Genomic DNA, 26,471 nt, shown 5'->3' on the forward strand with positions numbered 1-26,471 from the left:
ATGCATCAATTTTTTTTTTCTATTGTGTCTTCATGCCTAAGAGACTCTCTTCCATCTCCTGTATTTTTTTTTTTTTGTTTGTTTGTTTGTTTGGTTTTTTTTTTTTTTTTTTTTTGCTTCTATTTCCACATTCAGGTCTTGCCCAGTTTTATTTATTTTCTTCACCTGTTTGGTTATTTCTTTAAGGGATTTATTCATTTCCTCTCTAAAGGCCTCCATCATCTTTATAAGATTGTATTTAAGATTGTTTTCTTGTGTTTCAGTTATATTAGGATATCCAGGGCTTGCTATAGCAGGGTAGCTGTGCTCTGAAGGTGTCAGGTTGCCCTGGCTCTTGTTGATTTTGTTCTTTAGAAGGCCTTTAGCCATCTGGATGTTTTTTGTCCCTGAATGTTCATGTAGTAGGTATTAAAATAGGGGTGAACCTGGATGGTCCGGGTGTGGCTGTATCATTACAGACTTGCAGTTCTGTATGTTTCAGGAGCCTCAGGTAAGATAAAGGTGGGCAGAGATGGTAGACTGGACAAGAGGGCTCAAAGAGCAGGGAAGATGAGGGTGGGAAGGGAGGCTTACCTGTATGATTCAGGAGTCTGATGGAAGTGGAGGAAAGACAGAAGAAAATGGAACTGGCTTTAATGACTGTTTTTACTTTCTTAAGGATTATAGAACTGTGTAAATAGTTTACTTGTTCTTGATTTAACTTTGATAAGAATATCTATATAGAAAATCATGCATTTTCTTTAGATCTTTTCACTTTTGTAGAGTACAGGCTTTTGAAGTAGACCTAATGATTCTTTGAATTTCTCAGTGGCTGCTGTTCTGCCTTCCCTTTCATTTCTGATTTTGTTTATTTGGATACTGTCTCTCTGCCTTTTAATTTGGCTCAGGGTTTTTCTTGTTGATTTTCTCAAAGAACCATGTCTTGGTATTAATTCTTTGTATTATTCTTTTTGTTTTTAATTGATTAATTCCAATGCTGAGTTTGATTATTTCATGCTATCTACTCCTCTTGGGTATGTTTGCTTCCTCCTCCTCCTCTTCTTCCTCCTCTTCTTCCTCCTCCTTTTCTCTAGAGCTTTCAGGTCAACTTTTAAATGGCCAGTATGAGAACCCTACCTTCTTTTTTTAGGGTGTTTTCAAGATAATTTATTAAGAGTGATTAACAGACAACAGTCCAGATTACTTTACATAGATAGATAGTTTTTCAAAAACACCAGAAATCCACAAAATGTGACATTTAATGTTATTTATCATACCTGCTTCTAACAGCTCCCCTTTTGTGTGTTCAAAGAATAAATTAAGCATCTCTACCTCCAGGTGAGGTAATACATTTTGGTTAGGTAGCTGCTGGGCAGAAATTGCCTATTTCTCCTACAGACCTGTGCTGTTTTTGAGAGGACACAATTCATAGGTTGAGACATCCTAGTTTTGCTGGAGCTCTATAACTTCTTTATGAAGGTACTTAGTACTATGAACATTCCTCATCACTATTTTCATTGTGTCCCATAAGTTTGGGTATGTCTTGCCTTCATATTCATCAAATTCTAGAATGTCTTTAATTTCTTTATTTCTTCCCTGACTCAGTGATCATTTGTTGTGCCCAGTTCATGGGAACCTCAGGAGACTGCCAGAGACTATGATGCCAATGCAAGCACACAAGAGTCTCTTTATTCGAGTTCAAACCTGGGCCATAACTCCCTCTGCTTGGCAGGTTAGAAATTCTATGCCTGGATCTAGGGGCTCCGGGTTTATATATGGGAAATGCATAAGCTGGGGCTTTTGAGCCTTGGTGTTGCATGATTGGGTAAGATGTAAAAAATGCTATCCTTCAAAACTGATAACATTTGTCCAGACAGCAAGGAGGGACCATACATCTGGTAAGGGAACTTTTTAACCTGGGAAGAAATAACTCGTTCCATTATCAGTGTACATTCTTACAGGCTGGCCATAGCTGTCTGGGAACACTTGGTTGTCTCTTTCCCATAGTTTCAGAGTGGGGGTCTTATCACTTCAAGGGCAGTAATTTTCTGCCTCCTTCAAAGACAGGAGACATCTGCACAAGGAGGGGAGTTCTGGCTGTTTACAGAGGGGAGTGCTAAACTTAGGGCCAGGGCTAACATGGGCTACCTGAGTGGACTGCCTTTTTGTCTCTTCACATTGAGTAGAGTTGTTCAGTTTCCATGAGTTTTTTAGGCTTTCTGTCTGTTTCTGTTGTTGTTAAAAGTTCACCTCTAACTCATGGTGGTCTAATAAACTATAAGGAGTTAACTCAATTCTCTTGTATCTGTTGAGGTTTGCTTTGTGACCAACTCTATGGTTAATTTTAGTGAGGTTCTGAGAAGACATTCTTTTGTGTTTGGGCAAAATGTTCTGTGGGTATCTGTTAGGTCCATTTGATTCATAACTTTGGTTAGTTTCTTTTTTTCTCCTTAGTTCCTGTCTTAATGATACATCCACTGGTGAGAGTGGCATGTTGAAGTTTCTCACTATTAATGTGTATTTTAATGTACAGTTTAACCTTTAGTAATATTTCTTTTATGAATGTGAGTGGCCTTGTGTTAGGGGCACATATGTTCAGAATTGGGATGTATTCTTTGTGAATTTTTTTCCTTTCATAAATATGCAGTGTTCTTCCCTAATCTCTTTTGATTAATTTTGGGTTGAAAGTCTATTTTATTAGATATTGGGATGGCTAATCTAGCCTGCTTCTTGAACATTTGCTTTGAAACCTTACTCAGCCCTTTTCTCTAAGATAATGGCTGTTTTTGTTGTTGAGATGTGTTTTCTATACAGCAGAATGGTGGATCTTGTTTTTTAATCCATCTGTTAGCTCATGTCTTTTTATTGGGGGAATTGATTGAGTACTTTTCTGGTCCAGTCTAGTTGATGTTCTATAAGGTTCTTATACATTTATAGACATCTCTTTCTTTAGGTTGTAAAAGTTTTTTTCTATGATTTTTGTTGAGAATATTTCCTAGGCCTTAGAGCTGGGACTCTTCACCTTTTTCTATTTCTATTATTCTTAGGTAAAGTATTTTCTTGGTATCCCAGATATCCTGGATGTTTTGTGTTCTAGGACTTGTCTGGGACTCGAAGCATCCAAAAACAGGTCAGAAAGTGACGGATCAAAAAAAACGATCACACGGTGAGGCCGTCCTGTGTTCCCACCCCTGCACTTTCTAAAGCCAACAATTTCTACCTACTCCATAGCCACAGGCAACGTCATACACTAATGAGATGGCATGAAAATTTGGTTTCATAAGCTTTTGATTTGTTGGCCTCAGACTTCCAGCTCTGAGAGATCAGCTGAGCTGCTCACACCACTCACCACCCTTTCTTGTTTCTCCAAATACTGCCCTCTTGGTTTCTCTGCATGCTACCTGTAGACACACAAATCACATACCTCACTTGTGCTAAAGGCTCTTAAGTTTAAGCTTCATCAGCAGATTTCTGTCCTTGGTGGAAACCACTGATGCTTGAGAGCCTGTCCTTGAATCCACAAGAGAAAGACAAAGAAAAGAAAATAAAGGCAAAGTTCCTATTTGCCAGGGGAGACATTAAAGTTATTTAATGTGTGCTCAGCATGTAAAGGTTTTGCTGCCAAGGCTGGCAACCTGAGTTTGATTCCTGGGTCCCACATGGTAGAACCAATATACACTATAGTAGATGTATATATGCTTACTAAACAAACAAATGTAACCTTAAAATTGCTTACCGAAAGGTATTGCGTTCCTATTAGAGAGGACATAGATAAGACATAGATAAGACATAGATAAGAACCAGTCTGATGCCAGCCCTTGCTGGGACCAGAAGACTAATGTTAGCTTGTCTGACCTCTCCTTTTTTTTTTTAGATTTATTTATTGTATGTATGTGAGTACACTGTTGCTGTCTTCAGACACACCAGAAGAGGGCATTGGATCCCTCTTCTGGTGTGTCTGAAGACAGCATATTGGCTCACAGATGGTTGTGAGCCAATATGGTTGCTGGGAATTGAACATACATTTTGAACGCAAGTAATCTAGAAGAGTGGATAGGGTATTTCTTTTTAATTTTTAAATTTTTTATTGGATATTCTCTGTATTTACAATTCAACATTTTTAAATTTTTAATTGTTTATGTATATGACTGTTTTGGCTAGCTGTGTGTATGAGCACCACATGTGTGTGCCTGGTGCCTGAGGACGCCAGAAGAGGATGTCAGATTCCTGGAACTGTTGTGAGGTCCCCTGTGGGTTCAGGAAGCCAGACCCAGGTCCTCTGTAAGAGCAATGAATGCTCATAATTGGAGATGGGTGGGTGAGGGGCACCTCTCTAACTCAAGTTAATTAGGATTTTGCAGGTACCAGATCTAGCATCTCTGGAAAGTCAATGACCTAGGCTAGTTCCAAAGGTGCTGTCATGTAACAATTTCTTTTGGGATCCAAACCTTCCATCATGAAGAGAAACTTCTTAAGAACTAGGATTTAATAGGAAAGCAAAATCACAAGATGTTTTAAGCAGGATGCTTAGAAGAAGGTGAAACAGCAGGGGAGCTAAAACACTCCATCTTTCTTGGAAGCTCATTAACATGGAAAATAAACAACTTCAGGAAGTCCCTGAAACCAACCAAATTCACTAAGCCCCTTCTTCCTTATTGAGAAAGAGACCCTCTCAGACAAGCCCAGTTGCTTAGTAGAGGTTCAGAACATACAGCGTGGAAGATTCAGAGATAACAGAGCTACCCACAAGAGGCATAGATCAACTGAGCTGCAGGGAAAGGACACTCAGCAACTAGTCAAGCTGCAGGTGTTCCGTGTGTTCCAAGTTCCTAGCTTTTTTTTTTTTTTTTTTTTTTTTTTTTTGATCTGTCACTCATGCTGGGTTAGGCTTACCGTGATACAGCTTTCTTTGAGTCAGTCCTGATTCTATAAGTGACCTCTCATGCACACTTCTATAAATGGTTCTGATAACACTCGTTAGTTCTCCAAGTTGAACTTTAGTGGTATCTCTTCTTTGATCTTCCGTTGATTCTCTATCTGGGCTGAGGAGATGCTTGTTTACATCTCTCCATCTCCCCAGGAATAGTGTCACAACAGATGCTATCAAAAAGAAATGTCAAGACATCAGAAGTGACCTCAGACTGGCCTTGCTAGAACACTAGGTAGATCCTTAGTCATAGCTTTTGGAGGATACCATGTGTAAATCATTTATCAGTGTGGTCCACTGGAAACTTCCATATTTAATGGTATTTCTCTCCTGGGATAGGGATTATTCTGTCATCTTTTAGAGTGCACTAAGAATGCTATAAACATGTGCAAATGCCACCCAATAAATCTAACCTTGGGCATTTAATTGCAGTAAAATTATAGTCTTACTGGCTAAATATCTGTTCTGGTGAATTGATTTATAAAGATTTTTGTTAAGCCCAAGATTTTAAATACTGCTGCTCACAAAACAAGGATATGTGAAAACAATTGCTGTTGGGAGCCATTTGCCACTTCTCTGAAGCAGAGTAGGGGGGGAGGGAGGGAGGGAAGTAGAGAGGGAGGGCCAGGCAGAGTCAAAGCAGGTCAGGGTCTGTTGGCAGATTTCCCAGTCTGCTGAGGCAGGAGGAGGTGTGCTTTTGAGGTTCAAGGTGAGGGGTTGAAGATTCTATCGCCCTTGGTGGAAGAAACAGGGAGACCGCTGGAGGGGAACAGATGTGTTATGTGTACATTTCAGCAGTTGTTTCTGTTAGCTTGTGGTGTTGCTCTACTGTGCAGTATCAAAGGGCTAAGAAAAACGAACTGGAACTGTCCTGGTACTGACCTGTATCCTTCCCATATCTGTCTCTTGCATCGTTTTTCTATCTTTCCTACACTCACCCCCACTCCCCCATCAGAGGCTGTTTGACTCCCGATGGTAGGTCCAGCACAAATTAACATTTGTTCACCTCAGCAGTTACTTTGTTTCACTTGCTTAGAGACTAGTCGTAATCACTATAATTTTGGGGCATAACTCCTTTACTCTTCCTTGCTCAAAACAAAGCAACAGGCTCTGAGTGGTTCCACACACTATTAGTCCCAGCACTTAGGAGGCAGAGGCAGATGGATCTCTGTGAATTGAAGGCCAGCCTGGTCCACAAAGAGTCCAGGACAGCCAATGAGAGCTCCAAATACCCTGAAGATGAAAAACTCTGTTTCCCAGGAAAACGAACAAGGTTCCTCGGGGAGTCACAAACAATGGGCCATCAATCAATGACAGTCCTGACAGTGGACCATAGTAGGGTTTCTGGGACATCTAGCCAAAGGAGATGATGAGGTCGGAGTTGAGTTAGTTCTTGAAATTCTTTATGGCCTCTCCAAAAATAATAAAACTAACACAGAAACCAATCAAAATTGCTTTAATGTTGCTGCTGCACTATAGGCAGTTATATTAGAGGTTACCTAACCCTTCTAGAAAATTCTCCTAACCCTTTATAAAAAGAGGGCTCTGGGAGACCCTCTGGTTGTCACCATTGAAAAGAATGTTTGAGCCCTGCATGTTGGTGGTTCCTGCAGAATAAATGTTCTTTGCTTTTGCAAACTATTTGAGTCTGGTGTCAGCCTGTTGTGACCCTAACACTAGGACTACACAGAGAAACACTGTCTTGAAAACAAAAAAGAACAAAAAAGTAACAGGACACACTTTTTTAATTTAAACAATTTTATTTTTTAAAACAGAGATAAACGTACAGATTTTTAAAGCATTTTTTTGCATAAAACCATATGAATATATTTTTGTCAGTACTTGATTTTTTTAAGGTTTGATAGTATGCATTGAAATCTTACTAGTTACAATGATCATAAAGTACATGTAAAACAAAACATAACATGGAAATACTCAGTTTTCTTGGTGTATAAAGATTAAACATAATGATTTTTAAGTACCAAGAATTGCCACAAGGCTACATTCTTAGCTCTTGAATTATTAATGATTTTTTTTTCTAAGAAGAACTGAGGCTTCCACTTTTTGGCTTTTTTTCTTTTGCTTTTTTTTTTTTTTTTTAAAGCTTCATATTGTCTGCGAGTTGTTTCTTGGGAATCAGAGCTTTCATGGGGTTAGTATCCAATTATCAGTGACTGCATATTATGTCTGTTCTTTTGTGACTGGGTTACCTCACTCTAGATCCATCCATTTGCCTAGGAATTTTGTAAAGTCTTTGTTTCTAATAGCTGAGTAGTACTCCATTGTGTAAATGTACCACAATTTCTGTGTCCATTCATCTACTGAAGGACATCTGAGTTCTTTCCAGCTTCTGGCTATTATAAATAAGGCTGCTATGAACATGGTGGAGCATGTGTTCTTATTATATGGGGTATATGCCCAGAAGTGGAATAATTGGGTCTTTAGGTAGGACTATGCCCAATTTTCGGAGAAATCACCAGACTGATTCCAGAGTGGTTGTACTAGTTTACAACCCCACCAACAGTGGAAGAATGTTCCTCTTTCTCCACATCCTCATCAGCATCTATTGTCATCTGAGTTTTTGATCTTAGCCATTCTGACTGGTATGAGGTGGAATCTCAGGGTTGTTTTGATTTGCATTTTCCTGATGACTAGGGATGTTGAGCATTTTTTTAAGTGCTTCTCAGCCATTGATATTCTTCAATTGAGAATTCTTTGTTCAGCTCTGTACCCCATTTTTTAATGGGATTATTTGATTCTCTGGAATCTAACTTCTTGAGTTCTTTGTATATATTGGATATTAGACCTCTATCTGATGTGGGGTTGGTAAAGATCTTTTCCCAATCTGTTGGCTGCTGTTTTATTTTCTTGACTGTGTCCTTAGCCTTACAGAAATTTTGCAATCTCATTAAGTCCTATTTATCAATTCTTGATCTTAGAGCATAAGCAATTGGTGTTCTGTTCAGGAAATTTTCCCCTGTACCTATGTGTTCTAAGGTTTTCTTCACTCTCTCTTCTGATAGTTTCAGTGTACCTGGTTTAATGTGGAGATCTTTGATCCACTTGCACTTGAGCTTTGTACAAGGAGATAAGAAAGTGTCTATTTTCATTCGTCTGCATGCTGAGTGCCAGTTGAACCAACACCATTTGTTGAAGACGCTGTCCTTTTTCCATTGGATGTTTTTAGCTACTTTGTCAAAGATCAAGTGACCATATGTGCGAGAGTTCCTTTCTGAATCTTCTATTTTGTTCCATTGATCCACCTGCCTGTCTCTGTACCAATGCGGAGACACACTGTTTCTATAGCACACACATTTCTGTTCCACTGATCTACCTGCCTGTCTCTGTACCAATGCGGAGACATACTTTTTATAGCACACACATTTCTGTTCCACTGATCTACCTGCCTGTCTCTGTACCAATGCGGAGACATACTTTTTATAGCACACACATTTCTGTTCCACTGATCTACCTGCCTGTCTCTGTACCAATGCGGAGACACACTTTTTATAGCACACACATTTCTGTTCCACTGATCCACCTGCCTGTCTCTGTACCAATGCGGAGACACACTTTTTATAGCACACACATCAGTGCATTGCTCACAGCAGGAAGACTCAGCCTAGTGGTCTTTAAATTTTATCAAATGTGTAATGAGGCTGTGTCAGAATAATATCCACATCCACAGAGCATCGTTTTAAGCATACCACTGGGAAAACATCTGAGTTCCGGGCCGGTCCAGTCTACGGAGTGAGTTCCAGGACAGGCAGGGCTACCCAGGGAAACTGAGTCTCCTAGAAAAACAAGTTAAATCTGTGATATGACACTAACCACCTAAATACCCGTCTTCCTTCTCCAAAGTGTAAAGAAAGAAAGCATGAAGCCAGACATTCCTATTTTAGGTTATATTGTTAAAATATTCCTCTAAAGTTATTTGTGTAGGGGCTGGAGAGAAAAATGGAGTTCAGTGATTAAGTGGTTGCTAAGGGCTGGAGAGATGGCTCAGTGGTTAGAGCACTGTCTGCGCTTCCGACCATCTGTAGTGAGATCTGACGCCCTCTTCAGGTGTATCTGAAGACAGCAACAGTGTATTCATATAAAGTAAAATAAATCTTTTTTAAAAATAGTGGTTGCTGCTCTTGCAGAAGTCCCCAATCTGGTTTCCAGAACCCATACTGGGCGGCTCACAACTGCCTATAATTCTAACTCCAGAGGATACAATGTCCTCTTTTGGTCCCCATAGACAACCACACACACTCATGACATATACATACAAAATGAAAAGAAATCTTCAAATCTTCTTACAGACGTAAGAAAGTTAGCCTTTTCTTTCAAACACTTTAGGAAGCTACGGGGTATGGAGCTCTGAGCCTTCCCATTTCCTGTGTGCTGACTGTCTTAAGACTAGCCAATCTTTAAAGAGAGAGAGGTCAGACCCCAGACAGTGAGGAAAGAAGCAGCCATCCTGAGTTAGATTATAAAGAAAAAACTAAGCACACTTCCTGTCCTTGCGTGCCTGTCTTGTAGGGTAAAAAGTCAGAGCTCGCTTCCGGGTTCTGAAACCCACCAATCCCTGAGCTTGAAAAACCCACCAATCCCTGAGCTCGAAATTCCACCAGTTCTTTAGCTTGCTCCAAGACCAAGCCATAGAAATTCCACCAATCCCAGGCTACTCTGGAAAGCATCCCCCACCCCCAAAACCTTGCTCGGTTCTTGGCTGCTTCTCAGTCTAGCAGAGGCAACCACCCTCTGTGTCCTTCCCGGTAAGTGTCTTGTGTGAGGTGTGTTGTGCTGAATCTCTTTGTGGTTAGTCCTTGGCTTTGGACGCTCAGGATACCTTTCTTCCCAGAGCTGCCGTACTTCCCCTGGGGAAGCCTTCCCCCTCAAGCTGTGACACAGTGGCTGGTTCTTTGTGACCCAGACCAACAAGAAGTAAACATGTCAAAGCTTCAAAGTGCTTGTCGTTCGAAATGTGACACTGTCTCCTGTTCATCTGGTGGGACTCTAGCCTCAGACGCACAGGGATTTGCCTGCCTCTGCTTCCTGAATGCTGGGAGGAAAGGTGTGTGCCACCACACCTGGCCGCCAGTCTGTCCTAAGGGATTGTTTTAAGTTGATCCCAAGGCTAGAGAGATGACTCGGAAGTTACAGTCTTTGCTACTCCTGCAGAGGGCATGAGTTTAATTCCCAGCATCCATATGGCAGCTCACACCCCCCACTCCAGTCCCAGGGGATCTGATGCTGTCCTCTGACCTCCTCCATCATCAGGCACATGCATGGTGTGCAGACATTGATGCGGGCATTCACAACCACAGAAGACAAGTTATTCGTAAGGAACCATTCAGTTCTCCAATTGTTACATTTATTTTATCTGTTTCTGAAGATGTAAATGACCAGGAACTCTCTCTCTCTTATATAAGATTTAAAATAGTATATTTAATAAATATATTTAAATACACTATTTAATATATTATTTATACTATAATAAATATAGTATATTTTAAATTTCTTTTAAAAAAAGATTTATGTACATGAGTTCACTGTATCTGTCTTCTGACACACCAGAAGAGGGCAGCAGATCCCATTACAGATGGTTGTGAGCCACCATGAAGTTGCTGGGATTTGAACTCAGGACCTCTGGAAGAGCCATCTCTCCAGCCCCCTATATTTAAAATTCTTATACTGGAATTTTAGTCACTTCTAAACTGTTAAAGCACAACTCTTACCCATATTGGAAAACAATCTTAATCCAGAATTTAAATATCTATATCTATCTATCTATCATCTATCTATCTATCTATCTATCTATCTATCTATCTATCATCTATCTATCTATCTATCTATCTATCATCTATCTATCTATCTATCTATCTATCTATCTATCTATATTTCACAAAGCTCATATTGACCCTGTCTCTGTGTTAAGAGTTTGAAATCCTTGAATTATCCAGGGCAGGCAAACAAGCTGCTGGAGAAGGAGCTGAGAGTTCTATGCAGAAAAAGACCGTATTCTACACCGGGCATAGCTTGAGCATATGAGACTTCAAAGCCCACCCCCACAGTGACACACTTCCTCCAGCAAGGCCACACCTCCTAATAGTGCCACGCCCTCTGGGTCTACGGGGCCAATTGCATTCAAACTACCAAAACCTCACTATCAATATCATTGCTCTTTAGGAAAGAAATCTAGGTGGCTTTTGTTCTGCCAGTCACTTTTATAAGAACAGCCGAGTGCCGTAGCATCATACGGCCCTGGCCAGGCTTGGTGGGTAAATGAACACAATTTTAGGCCTATGTCACCCTAACACGATGGCTGTACCGTGCCACCAACATAAAGCTACTGCGTTGTTTCCAGCAAAACAAATGCAGGTCCAGCTCCATTGTCTCCACAGGGCTTCTGTGCGGGGCCCAGACCCTACAATTATCATTTCTCCGTATGTGGGAATGATCTACAGAGCCCGTCCAACTGTCTGTCTTTTAAAGCCATAGTGCCACTGGCTGACTCACTAGTTAGGACTTTTAGAAGTCATAAAATGGCCCAGTTTTACTTGAAAAAAATATAATTCAGATAAATCTCTTATTTCTGTTGTATCAGAAGGCTTGTGTTTGGTGACTAATTGTATTGGCAACAGATGGTAGTGTCAACGGCCCGCTGCAAATGTATATTGATTAAATGCGTTTAGACATCCGTGTAAGACACACTCTATGTTCAATATGGTGTTAGACACGGGTGGAAAAAAAAAACAGCAGATATTTAATTCTTCCAAGCGGGAGGCATGAGTTTGCTAAAACCCTTACCCTCCACAGCAGTATTATTAATCTGCGTGTTTCACCAGCCAAAGCTCTAAGGTTTGCGAGTGAAATTCTAGAAGGAGCATCAAGCTAGAACAGGATATGGAAGCCAAATGGAAAACATGAACCAATAAAAGAAAAACGTTAAGCTAGCTGAAGTCTCCGTTTAGCCTTTGAAGTCAGTTCAAGTCCCGCGTGCTTGGATTCTGATGTAATCGTAAGCTGGTGGGTAAAGCAAAGGCTCGGAAACAGCTTTTGTAACTTCTGGGCTGGCTGCACACGGATCCGTTTGCTGATGGTTTATCACGACTACCCAGTGGCCTTTGCTACATTTCGGTGAAATGGCCGTTACCAAGGAGAAAAGCCCTGCTCCTACCTCAACCTCCTCGCCTGCTCCAAACACGTAGGTGACATCCTGTTACTCTGTGAGCCCGGCTCTCCCGACAGCCGTAACGCACACGTTCTCTCTTGCATGCAAGCACATTCTTCCCGAGTGATGGCATGTTTGTCCCCTGTTTGTCTTCTCATTTCATTCTCGCTAACAAGGGGGTGGCTTTTCTCTGCACAAGAATATTTTTCTGAGAGGAGATAATTCTCTTGATTTGGGGGAAGAAAATTAAAAAAAAAAAAAACAACCATGTTTCTAACAGGATGGAGATTTCAAATCCACATGGTAGCAAAGGGCCACGCCCATAATGGACAGAATGTATTCCCTTAAAAGCGTGGCTCTAGATGTGCTCTTTTGTGCCGACACACCTTAAGAGTAAATAGTATAGAAGGTAAAAATACACACTGATTGTTTTCATAATAATCCATTTAAAATCTCTAGAAATGAGTGTTATTGTTACAGTGTTTCTCTCTCTCTCTCTCTCTCTCTCTGTGTGTGTGTGTGTGTGTGTGTGTGTGTGTGTTGTGTTCTTGGAGAGAAGGTCTTGTAAGCAGCCTTGGTTAGCCTCAAACAACAATAACACTTCTGTTCCTAACTTCTGAGAGCTGAGACTACAGGTGGATGCTACTCTCCTCAGCCATAAAGTTTGACTCTGTGGAGGACATTCATCTTCTGGTGACAAATAAACCATAATAAGTCGTACTCTAAACTAAGCAACAACAACAAACAGAAAACAGTTCTAACTGAAATACTGTAGTCTTAGTATAGTTACGATTCTAATTGGAAGTCAATGATCTTGTAGAATATGCGTCCATGATTATCAGTAAGAAGATGGTTTAACTCAGAGGCAACTTTAAAGAGACAAACTGTGGTACTCACAGTGCAGTCACCTGGAGGAAGTAGTTACATTTAAACATGGTCGCCCACAGAAATAAGAAGAGAATTGCCACTGTCGCGATTTTCTGGAGGTAATTATAAAGTTACAGCTTCTCAGACTACTCCGTATCTAACCAAACTCCCAAACTGCAGCATGGTGGATGATTATGACGACGGTATATGGCAAGCCAAGAAAGAAAGGCAAGCCGACTTCGTTGAGGGGGAAACGTTGGTAGTTTTAAAGGGATAATTTTGAAACCGGGTGTGAATTTGGTAATGATGGGGGAAGGGAGGCAGGAATGGGTAGGCACAGAAGTACCATTGTCTGCAGGAGCTGTAGGTGACTTACGAGTCCAGTAGGTAGTTTGAGGTTGCCCAGCCAAGATGTAACCTTAGCCTGAGCGTGAGGCTACCCCTCATGTGGTTCTTGCTGTTGTACAGGAATTGTTCCAGGTTCACAGCAATCCTGGCCCGAGTTATGTCACAGGGAGCAAAACATCTGCCCTAGGCAAGCAGAACTGTCCCATAATGGTAGCTGGGTAGTGTGTGTGTGTGTGTGTGCGCACGCATAACGTTAACACACATAAACGTTAGTTCAAAGTACCAGTCTCTTTAAGCTCTTTGTCATTAAGTAAGACTCTGTAATTTTTCTTCAAATAAGTGCCTAATGTTCCGTGGAGATTGATTTTGACAATATTTTTCTTTTGTGAGATGAAATTCCACCTTAAAACAAAACACAACAACTCCTCTCACCCCGCTTGCTAGAAGGTCCACATTTGATTTGTCAGACACCTTATTTTGTACCCTCTCTTAAAGGTAGAATGATAAAGAAGCCAAAGAGAAGGCTGGAGAGGTGGCTCAGTGGTTAGAAGCACCGACAGCTCTTCCAGAGGTCCTGAGTTCAATTCCCAGCAACCACATGGTGGCTCACAACCATCTGTAATGGGATCTGATGCCCTCTTCTGGTGTGTCTGAAGACAGCTACAGTGTATCTAGATATAATAATAATAATAATAATAATAATAATAATAATAATAATAATAATAATAATAATAATAATAATAATAAAGACGCCAAAGAGAACTCCCGTGTCCATGTAGAGGGAGGGGAAGCTATGAGCACACCAAAGACTTGGATTTGTGAGGAGGTAGAATGTTATGGGGTGACGCTGATGTCCAGCCAGAGGGGACTCTGGGAGCTTGAGAAATGACAGAGGGTCACATGTAGTACTCACACTTAATCTGCGTTCAGGGACCCTGAGGGCCATCAAGGCTTGGTCGTGCTCCAAGGCACTCAGCTTTGACGACTAGGAGTCTTTTCCTCGTCTCTTTGATTTCTAGACCACATCTACAGTTGGCACGGCAGGGTAGCCTCTCGTGGGGTTTGCACACATTGCAGCATAGCTTGGTTCAGTTTCAAGCTTGGGGGCCTGGTGGTGATTTCAGAAATTGAACAATTATAGCATTTTCAAGGCAGGTTAATGGTTTTGTTGAGAATAGAATCCCATTAAATTTTAGCTTTCACCTAATCAGTATCAGTTTCAATCAAAATCTCTTCTGATTAGCGTTCAAGTAGCCGGCCCTCTCTTGCTGGCTTTGGTGTAGAGCATTTCTCTCTTGTTTTAATTGTGCCTGTTTTAAGGCCTTCTTTAAAAAAAATTGGTTAGAATAAAAATGGTAGCTGCTTTGAAAGGGGTGTTTTGAGAATGGTGGGTGTTTCTGGGGCTGCACTGGGTCCCCTGCATACGTATGTTAGAGCCTTTAGCTTTGTGTTTTTATGGGAGTCCTGAGGGAATGAACGGGCCTCTGCTGCTCTTGGGACTCTCTTCCTCCTGCTGGTGGGTTTCCTAGAAGTATTTCCAGTGAGACAGAAATGGAGTGGATCCAGAGGGCATCCAGGGATCCACAGGGGAGGGGGAGGCAGGGAGGAATGGGGGAATCAGGAGGATAGAAGGGAGGAGAGTACAAACAGGTTATATTGTATGAGAGAAAAAAAAATCTTTCTATTAAAGAAAAACTTTTAAAAAAGGCAACTTCTGGTCATTACAAATGGTGGGGCGTAAGTTGGGCCCTCTCCATTAGTCTCCAGATTATGTACCCTGGAGACCCCTCACAACTAAGGCAGAATTGTGTGCAAATTGCGGAGGGGTTACTGAAAACTCAGCTGAGTATCCAATCATCTTTCACCCCCGCCTACAAGGAAATGTCAGCTGCTGCAAGCTGAGACGGTGATACAGGTTAGAGTAGTCTTAACACCTCGGGCTTTTCAAAGTGGGATTTTTTAAAAAAGAAAACTCATTAAAATCAAGAAGCACAGTTCATCTAATGCCCAAATATAGCACCATTGGAATTTAATCAGTCATCTGCACACACACACACACACACACACACACACACACACTCACATACACACAAGTCAGATTAAAGATGACCGAGGCTAACTAAAGGTTAGCATTGCTAACTGCAAGAAATTGGAGTTAGCAGACGGAGTGAAGAAAAGGTTTACTTGGTTTACAGTCCCAGGGCACAGCTGTCATTTTCAGGGAAGTAGAGGCAGGAACTCTCACAGCCATGACGAGGAGCAGAGGGAAAGGCACAGATCGCCTGGCTTCTGTCTGCGCTGTGGTTCAGGGTCTACCCCGAACTGCTGGTGACCATGCAGACCTGCTCATCTTGAGTTGTGAGTGTCTGTGTCACATGGGCAGCTCACACTAATCAAAGTTTACACCACTGTAGTAAACTTTGTAGATGAACAGCGTTTACCTTCTAGGGGTTTAATCCCGGAGCCATTTTCCTTCTCCCCAACAACTATTTTATGAACATCTGGGTATTTCTTGTTTTGTTTTGTTTTTAAGATGCCACATGTAAAGTTCTAGAATAGAAGCAAACTAGCAGCTGTATCTAAGCTGTGGAAAATTTCCCTCAGCCTGGCCGACTCTGCTCTCATGCAATAGTGACTGTCACCATGGAAGACTGATTTCTGTGTGTCGACCATGTGAGGAAGCCGGGGTGGCAGATCTGGACGGTGTCCAGAGGGAGTGTCCTAGTTGGTAGCACAGAGCAAGAGATGTGTCACCACTTACCTCAGCAGGGCTTGAGACCGGAGGCATCATGTGTGCTTTTAGAATGCTTTCCCTGAAGATGAACAGACGGTAGCCATGAGGAGAAAGAGACAAACCGAGGTTCAGAGTCAGGGGAATGAGGATTTAGAATAAGGTGATTATCCAGAGAGAGAGAGGGGGTGGGGTGGGGAATTCAAAGGCATTACGCAGAACAAGCAGAGCAGGACCACACACACGCACACACACAGACACACACATGCACGCACATACACATACACACACACACACACACACATACACACACACACACAAATACACACACACGCACACACACAGACACACACATGCACACACACACACACACACACAGACAAATACATGCACGCACATACACACACACACACATACACACACACACGCACACACACATACATACACACACACACACACACGCACATGGACCAGGGCCATTTACACATGTGGGCACATGGAAGGAAGGAAATTCTTCCTGATGGTGGTCACTCAGTTCCATGCATTGAAGCAGAGCCAAAGATGAACGTGTGGATAGTTATTGTACGAATTACATCAATTAACATCGATTCGATACTTAGGCTAACATTTGCTAACTGTAAGTGTGATACTTATACAAACTGTCTAAAGTTCTTGTGGAGAGCTCTGGGGGCCGATTCTAGGAATTTGACGTTGGTCTGGGATAGTTAGGCTCAAGGCAAACATAGCAGAGGAGTGTATGTTATTGCATCTTCGTCATCCTCATACCCCTAGACACAGTGACCGTGGGACTTTCTTTATTGCCTTGTTGGTTTCTTGACTACTTTATGCCTTATCCCTGGCCATATTCTTGTGTGTACTGAGACTGATATAAAAGAAGACTGGAAAAAAGTAAACCCACTTCAGCTTCAGAAATGCCTGGGGCCATGTTTTAGTGTTATCTAATTCTCTGTTCTCTCTCTCTCTCTTTCTCTCTCTCTCTCTCGTGTGCATGGATGCTTTGTTGGAATGTGTGTTTGTATACCATGCATTTACTTGATATCCACAGCAGCCAGGAGAGGGAAATGGATCCCCTGAGACTGGAGGTACAGATAGCTGTAACCACCGTACGGGCACTGGGACTTGAAGGGGCATCCTCTGGTGCCCTAACAGCTGAGCCTTCTCTGTGGTTACGCTTCCTTGAGTTACCCCCCTGGAAACTCCGCCCACCGCTGGGATGGGGAGTAAATTGAACAGTGTGAGGTCGTTCAGTGCACTGTTAACCAGACCAGCCACCAACTTACTAGAACATAAAGTAAGAAGATTTCGTTTTTATTTGCTGTGTCGTTTCTGTTTTTGCTTTTCTTAAACCAATGCTCCGGCAGGCCCATTAAAACACCAAGACCTGACCGTGAGACTAAAAATATTCCCCCCCCCTCCACTTAATGAGGTTTTAACAAGAGCTTCAAGCCTTCAGTACTACTGAAGAGGCTTTAGGAAAACCAATAACATCAAAGATAAAATAAAATAAGAGCATAGAGAAAAATCTCAGATTCTTCTACCACAGTAAGTTCAAAATCACTACCAGTCAGATAAACAGAACTCACAGTTTATTCATTAGGCTCCGATACCAGGCACACCATGTCTTGCTTTCGACTAAAATTTATAATACCCTCAACTCAGTCCAGACTTCACAGCAGCAGCTGACCCGGAGATGGTAGGAATGAACGTTCGCACGGCCAAGATGAGGAAGCTACGGGAACCGTGTGTGACGATGACAGTTAGGAGCTCCAGGCTTGAAAACCGGAGGCGCACACCTCTAATCCCAGCACTCAGGAGACTACACAGTGAGTTCCAGGACACCCAGGGCTACACAGAGAGACCCTGTCTTAAAAACAACAAAATGGATGACGAATGTGGTTGCTGGCCACCAGCCCGAGAGGACAAAGGCAGCTGAGTGGATGAATGGAGTTTCAGACTGCCCGTAAGTAAGATTGGAGATGGCAGGCTCAGACCAGCTTCGGGGAGACAGATCTTGCTTGGGGTGAACCAAAGGCTATATGGTTTGGGGGAAAGAGGGACTATCCGGGATAGGCAAAGGTCATTGGCTGAAGGCTTAGGGTACCGGAACGCCTCATCACTATGGTGAAACGTACCAGCAGTCTCAGATGCTGGCTGAACAGAAAGGAAACTGAACCAGCGATCTTAACCAAGGCTACATGACAGTCTGAAGGTATAGGTGTGTGGGGGTTTCAAACTCCCCGAGCAAGGTCAGAGAAGGAGAAGTCCCGCAAGAAAAAGCCAAGGAAGAATCCAATGGAAATGTGAAAAAGAAAAAAAAAAAACCCAGTACCTCAGACAGGAAGAGAATCTGAGGAGTTTATCTGGAATACACTCCGATGAGGAGAACCACGGGGCTGAGCCTGGAGGGAGACCAGTGGAAACCTCAAACCTGAGCTGCAGAGAGAGAAGCACAGTCTCTCGGGGCCGAGGGGCGGGAATCAAGGTGTACATGTGCAGGAGAGAGAACAGAGGCACAGAAACAACTGTTTGCTGTCAAAGAGGGAAAAAAGGTTCGTAGGCTTCATTTCCAAAACCTACTTTAATAAGTGTTCTTAAATGCCTCAACCTCCCCTCTAGCCCACCACCCAACCTAGGCAGTGGAAAAGGAAGCTTATTAGGATCCAGGCGAAGTGGACATGTTTAGAAATAGTTCTTTGGGGGCAATTTCAATCATCTTTGTCAGGAGATCAGCAGTTCAGTTCAGTCCACTAGCAAACCACCAAACACGAACCGGCAGCTGCGGTCTAGTCGCAGAACACACAAGAATCTGCAGCTCAGTCCACCCGAGAGGTGAGAGTCTGTGGAAGTGGCCAGAAGCTACCGGAATATCATCAGTTCCCTGGCAAGTTATTCTGTGACGTCATCACAAGGGAAGATCAGCAACAAAATATAAGGTGAACCTTGGGGAGAGTCAGCAGAGACCAGCAAGGCAGAGCAAGCCAAACCAATGCTCTAGCTTCCCTGCTGTCTGTGGGGTCGGACTCACGTTCTTTCTAAATGTCACCTCCTGTCATGTGTCTGCCTCAGCAAGACGTGCCATAACTGAGTCCCCAGAGAAACCAGAATTTCCCACTTCAAAGGTTTTCTATCTAAGGTATTTGTCTCAAATGGACCTGCTCTGCAAGAAATGTCAAAAGAAGTTTCTAAATAGGTTAGAAACTCTCTGCATAGAGAGAGGAAGAACATTAGGGGAGAAATAAGAAGAAAACATATTTTATCTTAATTTTGTTAATACCATGCACTCCTCAGGAAGGGGGCTCTCGTTAGCTGTAATGGCGCATTGCTGACTGGGAAAAACACTTACTAGAAAACTATAACTCACGTGTTGAGAGAACAGAAAATTGAACAGCAATGGGGAGGCATCAAGCTCTTTTGGAGCTCTGAAACAGTGGCTACGGTACAGTGTACCCTACTGTGTAGGGTTACTGTGGGCACAGCACCAGGGACATTTTATCTAGAAAGGCATGGCAACTGATCCACACACCTTGTCTGTAATCCCAGAGACTCGGGAGGGTCAAGGACAGCCTAGACGGCACTCCGAGACCCTTACCAGATGACAAGTGTCCAAGAGTGCCTTCTTTAGAGGAAAGGGGGCCTTCCAAGAATGTCAGCTGATACGTTCTCTATTTAAAGTTGCACACTACCTGCAGAATTTGGGGTGACAGTTTTATCTTTGAAAAGACCTCTTGGGACTGTAGGACAGTTTCTAGTCTGGGTTGTAGCCCTTCGAGAGCCTCAGTTATGTGGGTCACAAAGGTCCCTCTCAGGTCTTCTCTTACATGTTGTCTGCTTCTCTCTGGCCACACACGGAGCCTGCGCCAGGGCTTCTCCCTTTCTAAGCACACTTTCTCTTGGCTCTAACAGTCTGCAGTGCAAGCCCGGGTTAAAACCACTGAGGTGACTAGAAGTCCCACAGTACCCTCCTGATAACCTGAAGGCTTGTGTGGAGTGGTTGAAGGCACCTGAAATGCTAACCCTTGTCACGTGTGTCCTGTGGGTACTGCTGTGTAAAGGCCAGTGCTCCCATGGTTCTGTCACAGCAGAAATGGAGGGCTTGTCTATGTTTCCCTGTGTTAATTATACTAGGAATAGTCACACCCCTAGTCATCTGATGACTAGATCTGCTAAGCAGGTATAGTGAGCCTGCAAGCGCCGTCTGTTGAAAGATGACACATGCTTTTTCCTCAGGGAGAATGATAAGCAAAACTCTTTAATTCTTCTAGCCTATCACTGCTGGGATGCGAAAGGAACGCAGACTATCCAACACTTTGGGCATTCAGCTTCTCGGGTTAGTTAACATTAAAGAGATCCTGCAAAAGAAAAAAAAAATGCATGACACTAAGATGCATAGAAAAATGAATCTAAACAATAGTCATAAAAATTAAAGGAACATTAAAAACGATTAAACACGTGAAACATGGCATCCGAAATGTTCAGGGCATTATGAAGTTAGCCTGAGAGGCGGGGGCTGGGAGAGGGTGCCGGTCAGGGTTCACCAGGAGGAAAACAAGATAAAGCAACCTGAGAAAGTTAGGCCTATTCCCCCATCCCTACCTTCCAAGAGCTGGGAAATGGGATTCTGAGAAACCAGGTTAAGGCGGTTTGACACGCACACTACATTCTGTGGCTAAGCTGCTCTGGAAATGGCTTGTTAAATGTTAATAGGGAATCTGATCACAATCCTATGGTTTATCAGTGGCCGTATAGAGAGCTCTGTCAGACACTCCCAGCCTGGATGAGTTTAGAAAGCCTGCAGTTCTTCCTGAGAGGAATCCCTTCTTGGGAGATGGTACCATCAATCAGAAGACTCGCTGTTCTACCCTTTAGTTTGGTGGTGAGGCATGTTTGGGTCTGTGTAGATTTGCCTTCGTGGGAGACTGTGCGGTTGTGGGGGGGTCTCACACAGACTTACCTGGTGCTTGTCAGCAAGAGGATGTGAGTGTGGATTACAACGCCGCTATCCTGGAAGACAAGAGACACGTTAGGCTCGAACTCCTCTTTTCCCCTTGTAGCGGAGAATTTCTAGAGACACAGACAGACTGAGCATTCTCCTAACTGGGGGTGGGAAGGTGGTGGGGGGGGGGAGAGTCAGGGCCTTGGACTGGAAGGTTAGGAAAGAAGCGGAAAGACAGGAGCTGAAGGCAGACGACCGAGGGGCACTGACTCTGGACGTTGTGAAGAGACACTTTCTTCTTCAGAGACAGAGTGGAGCCAGTGGAAGGCTTACACAAGTTTGTGAAAGATGATGTACCTGCACGAGATAAAAGACAGGAGAGACGGAGTGAGATGCTCGTTGCAAACGCCTGACGTCACTGTGCAGAACAGCAGCTCCGCAGACGAGGCAAAAATTACCTGTGAACATTTTTCTTTCCACTTCTTCTTGAATTTTCAGAAGAATTCGCTCTTGTTCCAAGGCTTCTATGTACTTTGAATAGCACCAGGTTGGCTAAAAAAAATAATAATTTTCTCACTTAATAAAAGGTAACATAAATCTTATTATTCTTTCATTTAAACATTTAACTCACATATAACACATTTTAAGAAAAGTACACCTTAGCCAGGTATGGCGGCCGATGCCTGTGATTCCAGTGTGAATGTGTCTGAGGCAAGAGGATTGGCATAACTTTTAGGCTAGCCTGGGCTAAGCATAAAGCCTAGGCTAGCCTGTACTGTGCAGTGATATTCTGTTTCAAAAACAAATGGATATATTTGAGATTTTTCTATCCTATGTCTCAAATGATAATACAGATTTTCACAAACAGTGTATACACCTTAATCTTTCTGTGTTCCACAGACCCTTACCGTGAGGACATGATGCTTTCGTTAGGACTCCTGCAGCCTTGCCCTCACTGAGTGAGGATGCTGAGACTGTCCTGAGAGCTTATGGGTTCAGCAACAGTGACTCGGTTACCTTCATATTGATTATGAACTTAGTGCTTATAAAATATCCAAGATTATCTGGGGGTGACGATTTTGACTTTAGGCTAACTACTGAATAATAATTGATAATTATTCCCTAATTTCTAGATCGACAACATGTATATGTGTGTATTTTTAAGGTGCCTTTGATTTCCAGAAGCTTTCCGGTTTCCTACAGAAATCTTAAGCTACGGACATGGTTAATATCAGAGCTGCCACCAGTGTCACCACCATCATGATCACCACCCTCTCTCTCTAGCAGATACAAAGACAGTAGAAGCCCCTTTACAGGCTTCAAGGTTCTCCTGACCCCTGAGGAGAGAGCACAAATCCAAATGCCTGTCTACACTGCCTTGTTTATGCGTATGCTGTGCTGCTGATAATTTGCTGACGCTTGTACGGACCCTCACTCTGGATACCACGTTAGATAGAGCTGTTGGTATTGTATCTACAAAACCAGGCTTCCTTTGTGAGCGTTTCATAGTCTCTTAGCTTATTTAGCCTTTCTAAGTACGGGAAAGTTTGTTTGGTGAGTTAGTACTGTCTTAAGATGCAAATGTTTTTCAAGACATCTTTAAAAATGAATATAAATTAAACCCATGATGTTCGGAGAGCTGGTGTGAAGGTGCTCTTTGTAAACATGAGAAGGCAAGTGTCTTAGTCAGTGGGTGTGCACAACAAAGAATTAAGAAACAGACTGAGCATTTAGCATTCACTGTCTCCAAGTTAAACCTTTGTGAGCGAAGGAAGAACTCTGGTGGACCACATGCCTAATATCTATGAGGCCCCGAATTTCAACCCCAGCATGCTCTAAGGGGAAAAAACCCCTCCAAACCCATTAAATATGACTTTCCTTTATCACATTGATTGGGTAATTTTCATCATCTCCCCGAAGACATACCTGTCCCGTTCTCTGACCAGCCACACCACTGGAGTTCTGTTAGCCCATTTCAGTGACAACCTCCTGTGGCTGTGACCCCCGGGCACCCGCTGCTTTAGAGAGAAGCATGTCCCAGAGTCTTACCTGTCGGCCATAGGACTGCAGGACTAGCAGGGACTCGCTGCCTGATGTAGGTTTGGTAAGAGAGCCTATGGTACTTGGATACTGCTTCAGTCCAGTCTGCAAGTAAGAAACCAGGTTATTCCAAAGTGGATGAGGCTCCTTGCTCAGACGTCATAGCACCACACAAGAGCCTAGCTCAACCTCAGCCGGAGCCTCAAGCCTCTGTCTTCACCTTTCACGACGTGTCAATATAAAAACATGTAATGATAAACAAGGTGAAAAGGACATAGAATATAAAAATCCAAGCATCGGAGGACAACCACTAGTGCTTGGGAACATATATCGAGATTTCTAGCAGGGGGACACGGGCATGGAATTAAAATGTGTGTGTTCATTTTCATGCAGGTGTATTGGGGACATGTTCCAATATGAGGAAGTACAGGAGCCCCACACCACACGTACAATGTAGTGGCTGACTGGTCTCACGCACGCAGGTATTTGCTGACTGAGTGTTGAAACCCATCTGTTTCGTTCAGTGGGAGAGTCGAGGATGCGTAACTCTGACCCTCATTCTTTCAAGTAGAGTCTAAGATCATTTCCAAACTTGTATGTTACAAATCAACCAAAATACACAAATCTGTTCATTTCTGTGGTGATTCCCTTATTATAATAATTTTGTGCATCCATTTTACCTGAATTAGAATAAACACCCTAAACAATGTATGTTGTCAAATGTGTGTGTGAAAAGTGTAGGTGTGCCTGCATATGGCGGCCAGAGAACAGCCGTGGGTGTAGCTTGTCTGTCAATACCTTGTTTTATGAGGTAAGGTTGTTCATCCCTCCTGTCTGTGTCTCCCAGCCCTGGGGTGACATGAACGTGCCCAGAGCAAGCAGCACCTTACTGACTCAGTCACATTGATGCGACAGTACTTCTGTGATCTGGTCGGACAGAGGGCTCCCAAGGTCTTCCTCCTCCGCATGATGTTTCCATTGACTTCCCATCACAAATGGAAGTGGAGGACGCAGCCAGTGCCATTCTGATATAAAGGTCACTGTGCCTGCTGAGACAGCCATCTCTATGTGGGACTGGCTGGGCTGCATATGTCCTTCTCTGTCCTCTACTCTGGGATGCATGTGATGAGATTCTCTCCATTTACTTGTGAGTTGATGTTAAAGTGATACATGGGCAGACAGTGGAGAGGTGGGCGGGAAAAAGGAAGAGGAGAAAGGGGATTCTGGGAGGAACAAAGATGGAGGTAGATGTGTGTCTCTCTCAGCGCATCTCTTCATAAATAAGGTCATTATGCATGTTTTATAAGGGATGGAATTGTACACGATCATTTGACTTATAAAACTTGGCAAATTATATCATACCTATTGGATCAGAGTAGTTTGGTGTGTTCTTTGATGTGACGACTTAATTGAATTCAAAGGGTCTACACGCATAAAGCCCGCCACAGAGTTGGGATGTGTGTGTCTAAGGCTTGGCAACAACACGCCTAGGGAACGTGAGACGTGAGTGAAAACAACACCCTGAGCGGTCGTATCCACCCGGGACAGAAGCAGTTAGGGAGGTGGCAGAGGGAACTGTGTCAGAGTTCTTAGAGGTGGCCTGGAGTAGTATGGGGACTGCATGCATGTGTGTGCTCAGAGCTACACTAGAGCAGCGTCCGCAGTGGCCGATCAAAGGTTAAGCCGTCCTTTTAATATTCACCACAACATTTACCCAGGGAAGAGACTGTTTTGTTAAGAGAACAGAGTTGGGGCTTCTCTCTCTCTCTCTCTCTCTCTCTCTCTCTCTCTCTCTCTCACACACACACACACACACACACACACACACACACAGAAGCAGGATCACTCCGGTGACTGGAAGCCGCTGCTCTTGTCCAGAGGTGTTAACAGAAGAGAACCTATCTGCTATCAATTCTGGGAAACGCTGACAGTCTGGTTGCTGGGAAGGAAGGCTCAAACCTGAAAGTTCTCTGCAAATTTCCCCAGCTCACATTCTTCTGTCAACCACACAAACCACCTCAGCCTTTAGAAGCGTGATTGCGTCGGTGGGATTGGTCTTACCTTTCCAAGCTTGTCCTCTTCTAATTCTGACGTTTTCCTTTTCTGCTTATCTTGTCTTCTTTCCAAAACACTCATGATTTTCTCGTCAGTCAAATTCTTCCTAAACTCACAAAACTGTGGCCAAAACTTAAACAGAACCCCAAAAATTGTCATCTGTATATTAAAAAAAAGCATGTCTCGGATTATGATTTTCCTACAGATGTACTGGTTTAACTCTAATATGCCACAAGAGAGGATTAGTGTCTCTGTCCTTAATATATGGCGGGTTTCCCTCCCACAGTTGTCTGCAGACTTCACAGCACAGTGAGTGAGCTCGGCACATGTTTATTGGCAGTGTTTTAACCACCAGTGAAAAGTCCTTTAAAACACTCACACAGTGCACTTAAAAGTGACTTTACCCTTTATGTTTCCCTAACCAACTGGCCGCATTAATAAAGACTCCATTAGGTCTTCTGAAATAAGAAATTGATGTTCTCGTTTTAAACTCCCCCCAGTTGGTCAGCCATGCTCTGCAGTTTTGTGCAAGCATTTCAAGTATTTGGTTCAGCAAGGGAAACTCCCCCACACCCTCCTCTGTGTTTTAGAGAAAGGAAATACCATTTTGCCTCTGGAAAAGCTCTTAAACAAAGCTGCAGATCTAAGAATAAATCTTGAGTAACTTTTAAATGATACAATCTCTCTTTTGTGTGAGAGGGAAAAAAAGTAACATTTAAAAAGCATACAAGCATCCTAGACCAAGCCTCTCTAAGAGGACACTGCACATTAAGTGATTAATTATGATATTTAAGAGATAAGAGTAGCTGTTGTAATTCCTGTGCCGAAGTTTTACATTAGCTCCACGGGCATATATTATTTCTAAGATAGCACTTGCCACATCAAATTGAGTTCAACATCTTATGGCTAAGAGTAGCTTTTACTTAATGCTTTGAAGAAAAATGAGCTTTCCCATTAGGCTCCAGGCCAACTCTTAGAGTAAAAGAGGAATTTTTGTTTTCAAAGTCAGTGTTTGAGTCCTGAATTAGCAAAAGGCATCCTTTCTAGGCACAAATATAGTCCCTTGCTAAAACTATTCATCCCCTTTGAAGTACAATCTAGTTATTGAATTCTGTAGCTTCCTGGGGGCATAGATGTAAACTTTGGAGAGCCCTGTCAAAGGATGCCTTAGTAGACAAAGCCTCAAATGGATTCCAAATGACATCACACCCACGTCTCAGTGCAGCTCTCCCCAGAGAGGCTTCTATCTGCAGATGGTGCTCAACGGGGGACTCACAACTGTCCAAGCTGCAGGGAGGAAGAAACTATGAAATGCTCATCCCTAAATGGAGCGTGCATCCCACGCCACCTCCGACAAAGGCTCGGGAATCGTTGCAGAAGAGGCAGGAGAGAACGTAAAAGCCAGAGG

General features: G+C 43.0%; 1 protein-coding gene across 1 annotated transcript in view; it reads right to left on the minus strand.

Moving 5' to 3' along the window:
• Positions 1-26,471, minus strand: part of RGS22 (regulator of G protein signaling 22) — a gene marked incomplete at both ends in the record, with an annotated part of 138,470 nt that overhangs the window by 26,316 nt on the left and 85,683 nt on the right. Inside the window, 4 exons of the mRNA XM_080909406.1 lie at positions 21,239-21,325; positions 21,427-21,520; positions 23,018-23,113; positions 25,070-25,222. Of these exons, the coding sequence (XP_080765532.1) occupies positions 21,239-21,325; positions 21,427-21,520; positions 23,018-23,113; positions 25,070-25,222 (430 nt within the window). The remainder of the gene's footprint in view (positions 1-21,238; positions 21,326-21,426; positions 21,521-23,017; positions 23,114-25,069; positions 25,223-26,471) is intronic.

Source organism: Micromys minutus (assembly GCF_963924665.1).
Source record: "Micromys minutus genome assembly, chromosome: 33".
NCBI lineage: Eukaryota > Metazoa > Chordata > Mammalia > Rodentia > Muridae > Micromys > Micromys minutus.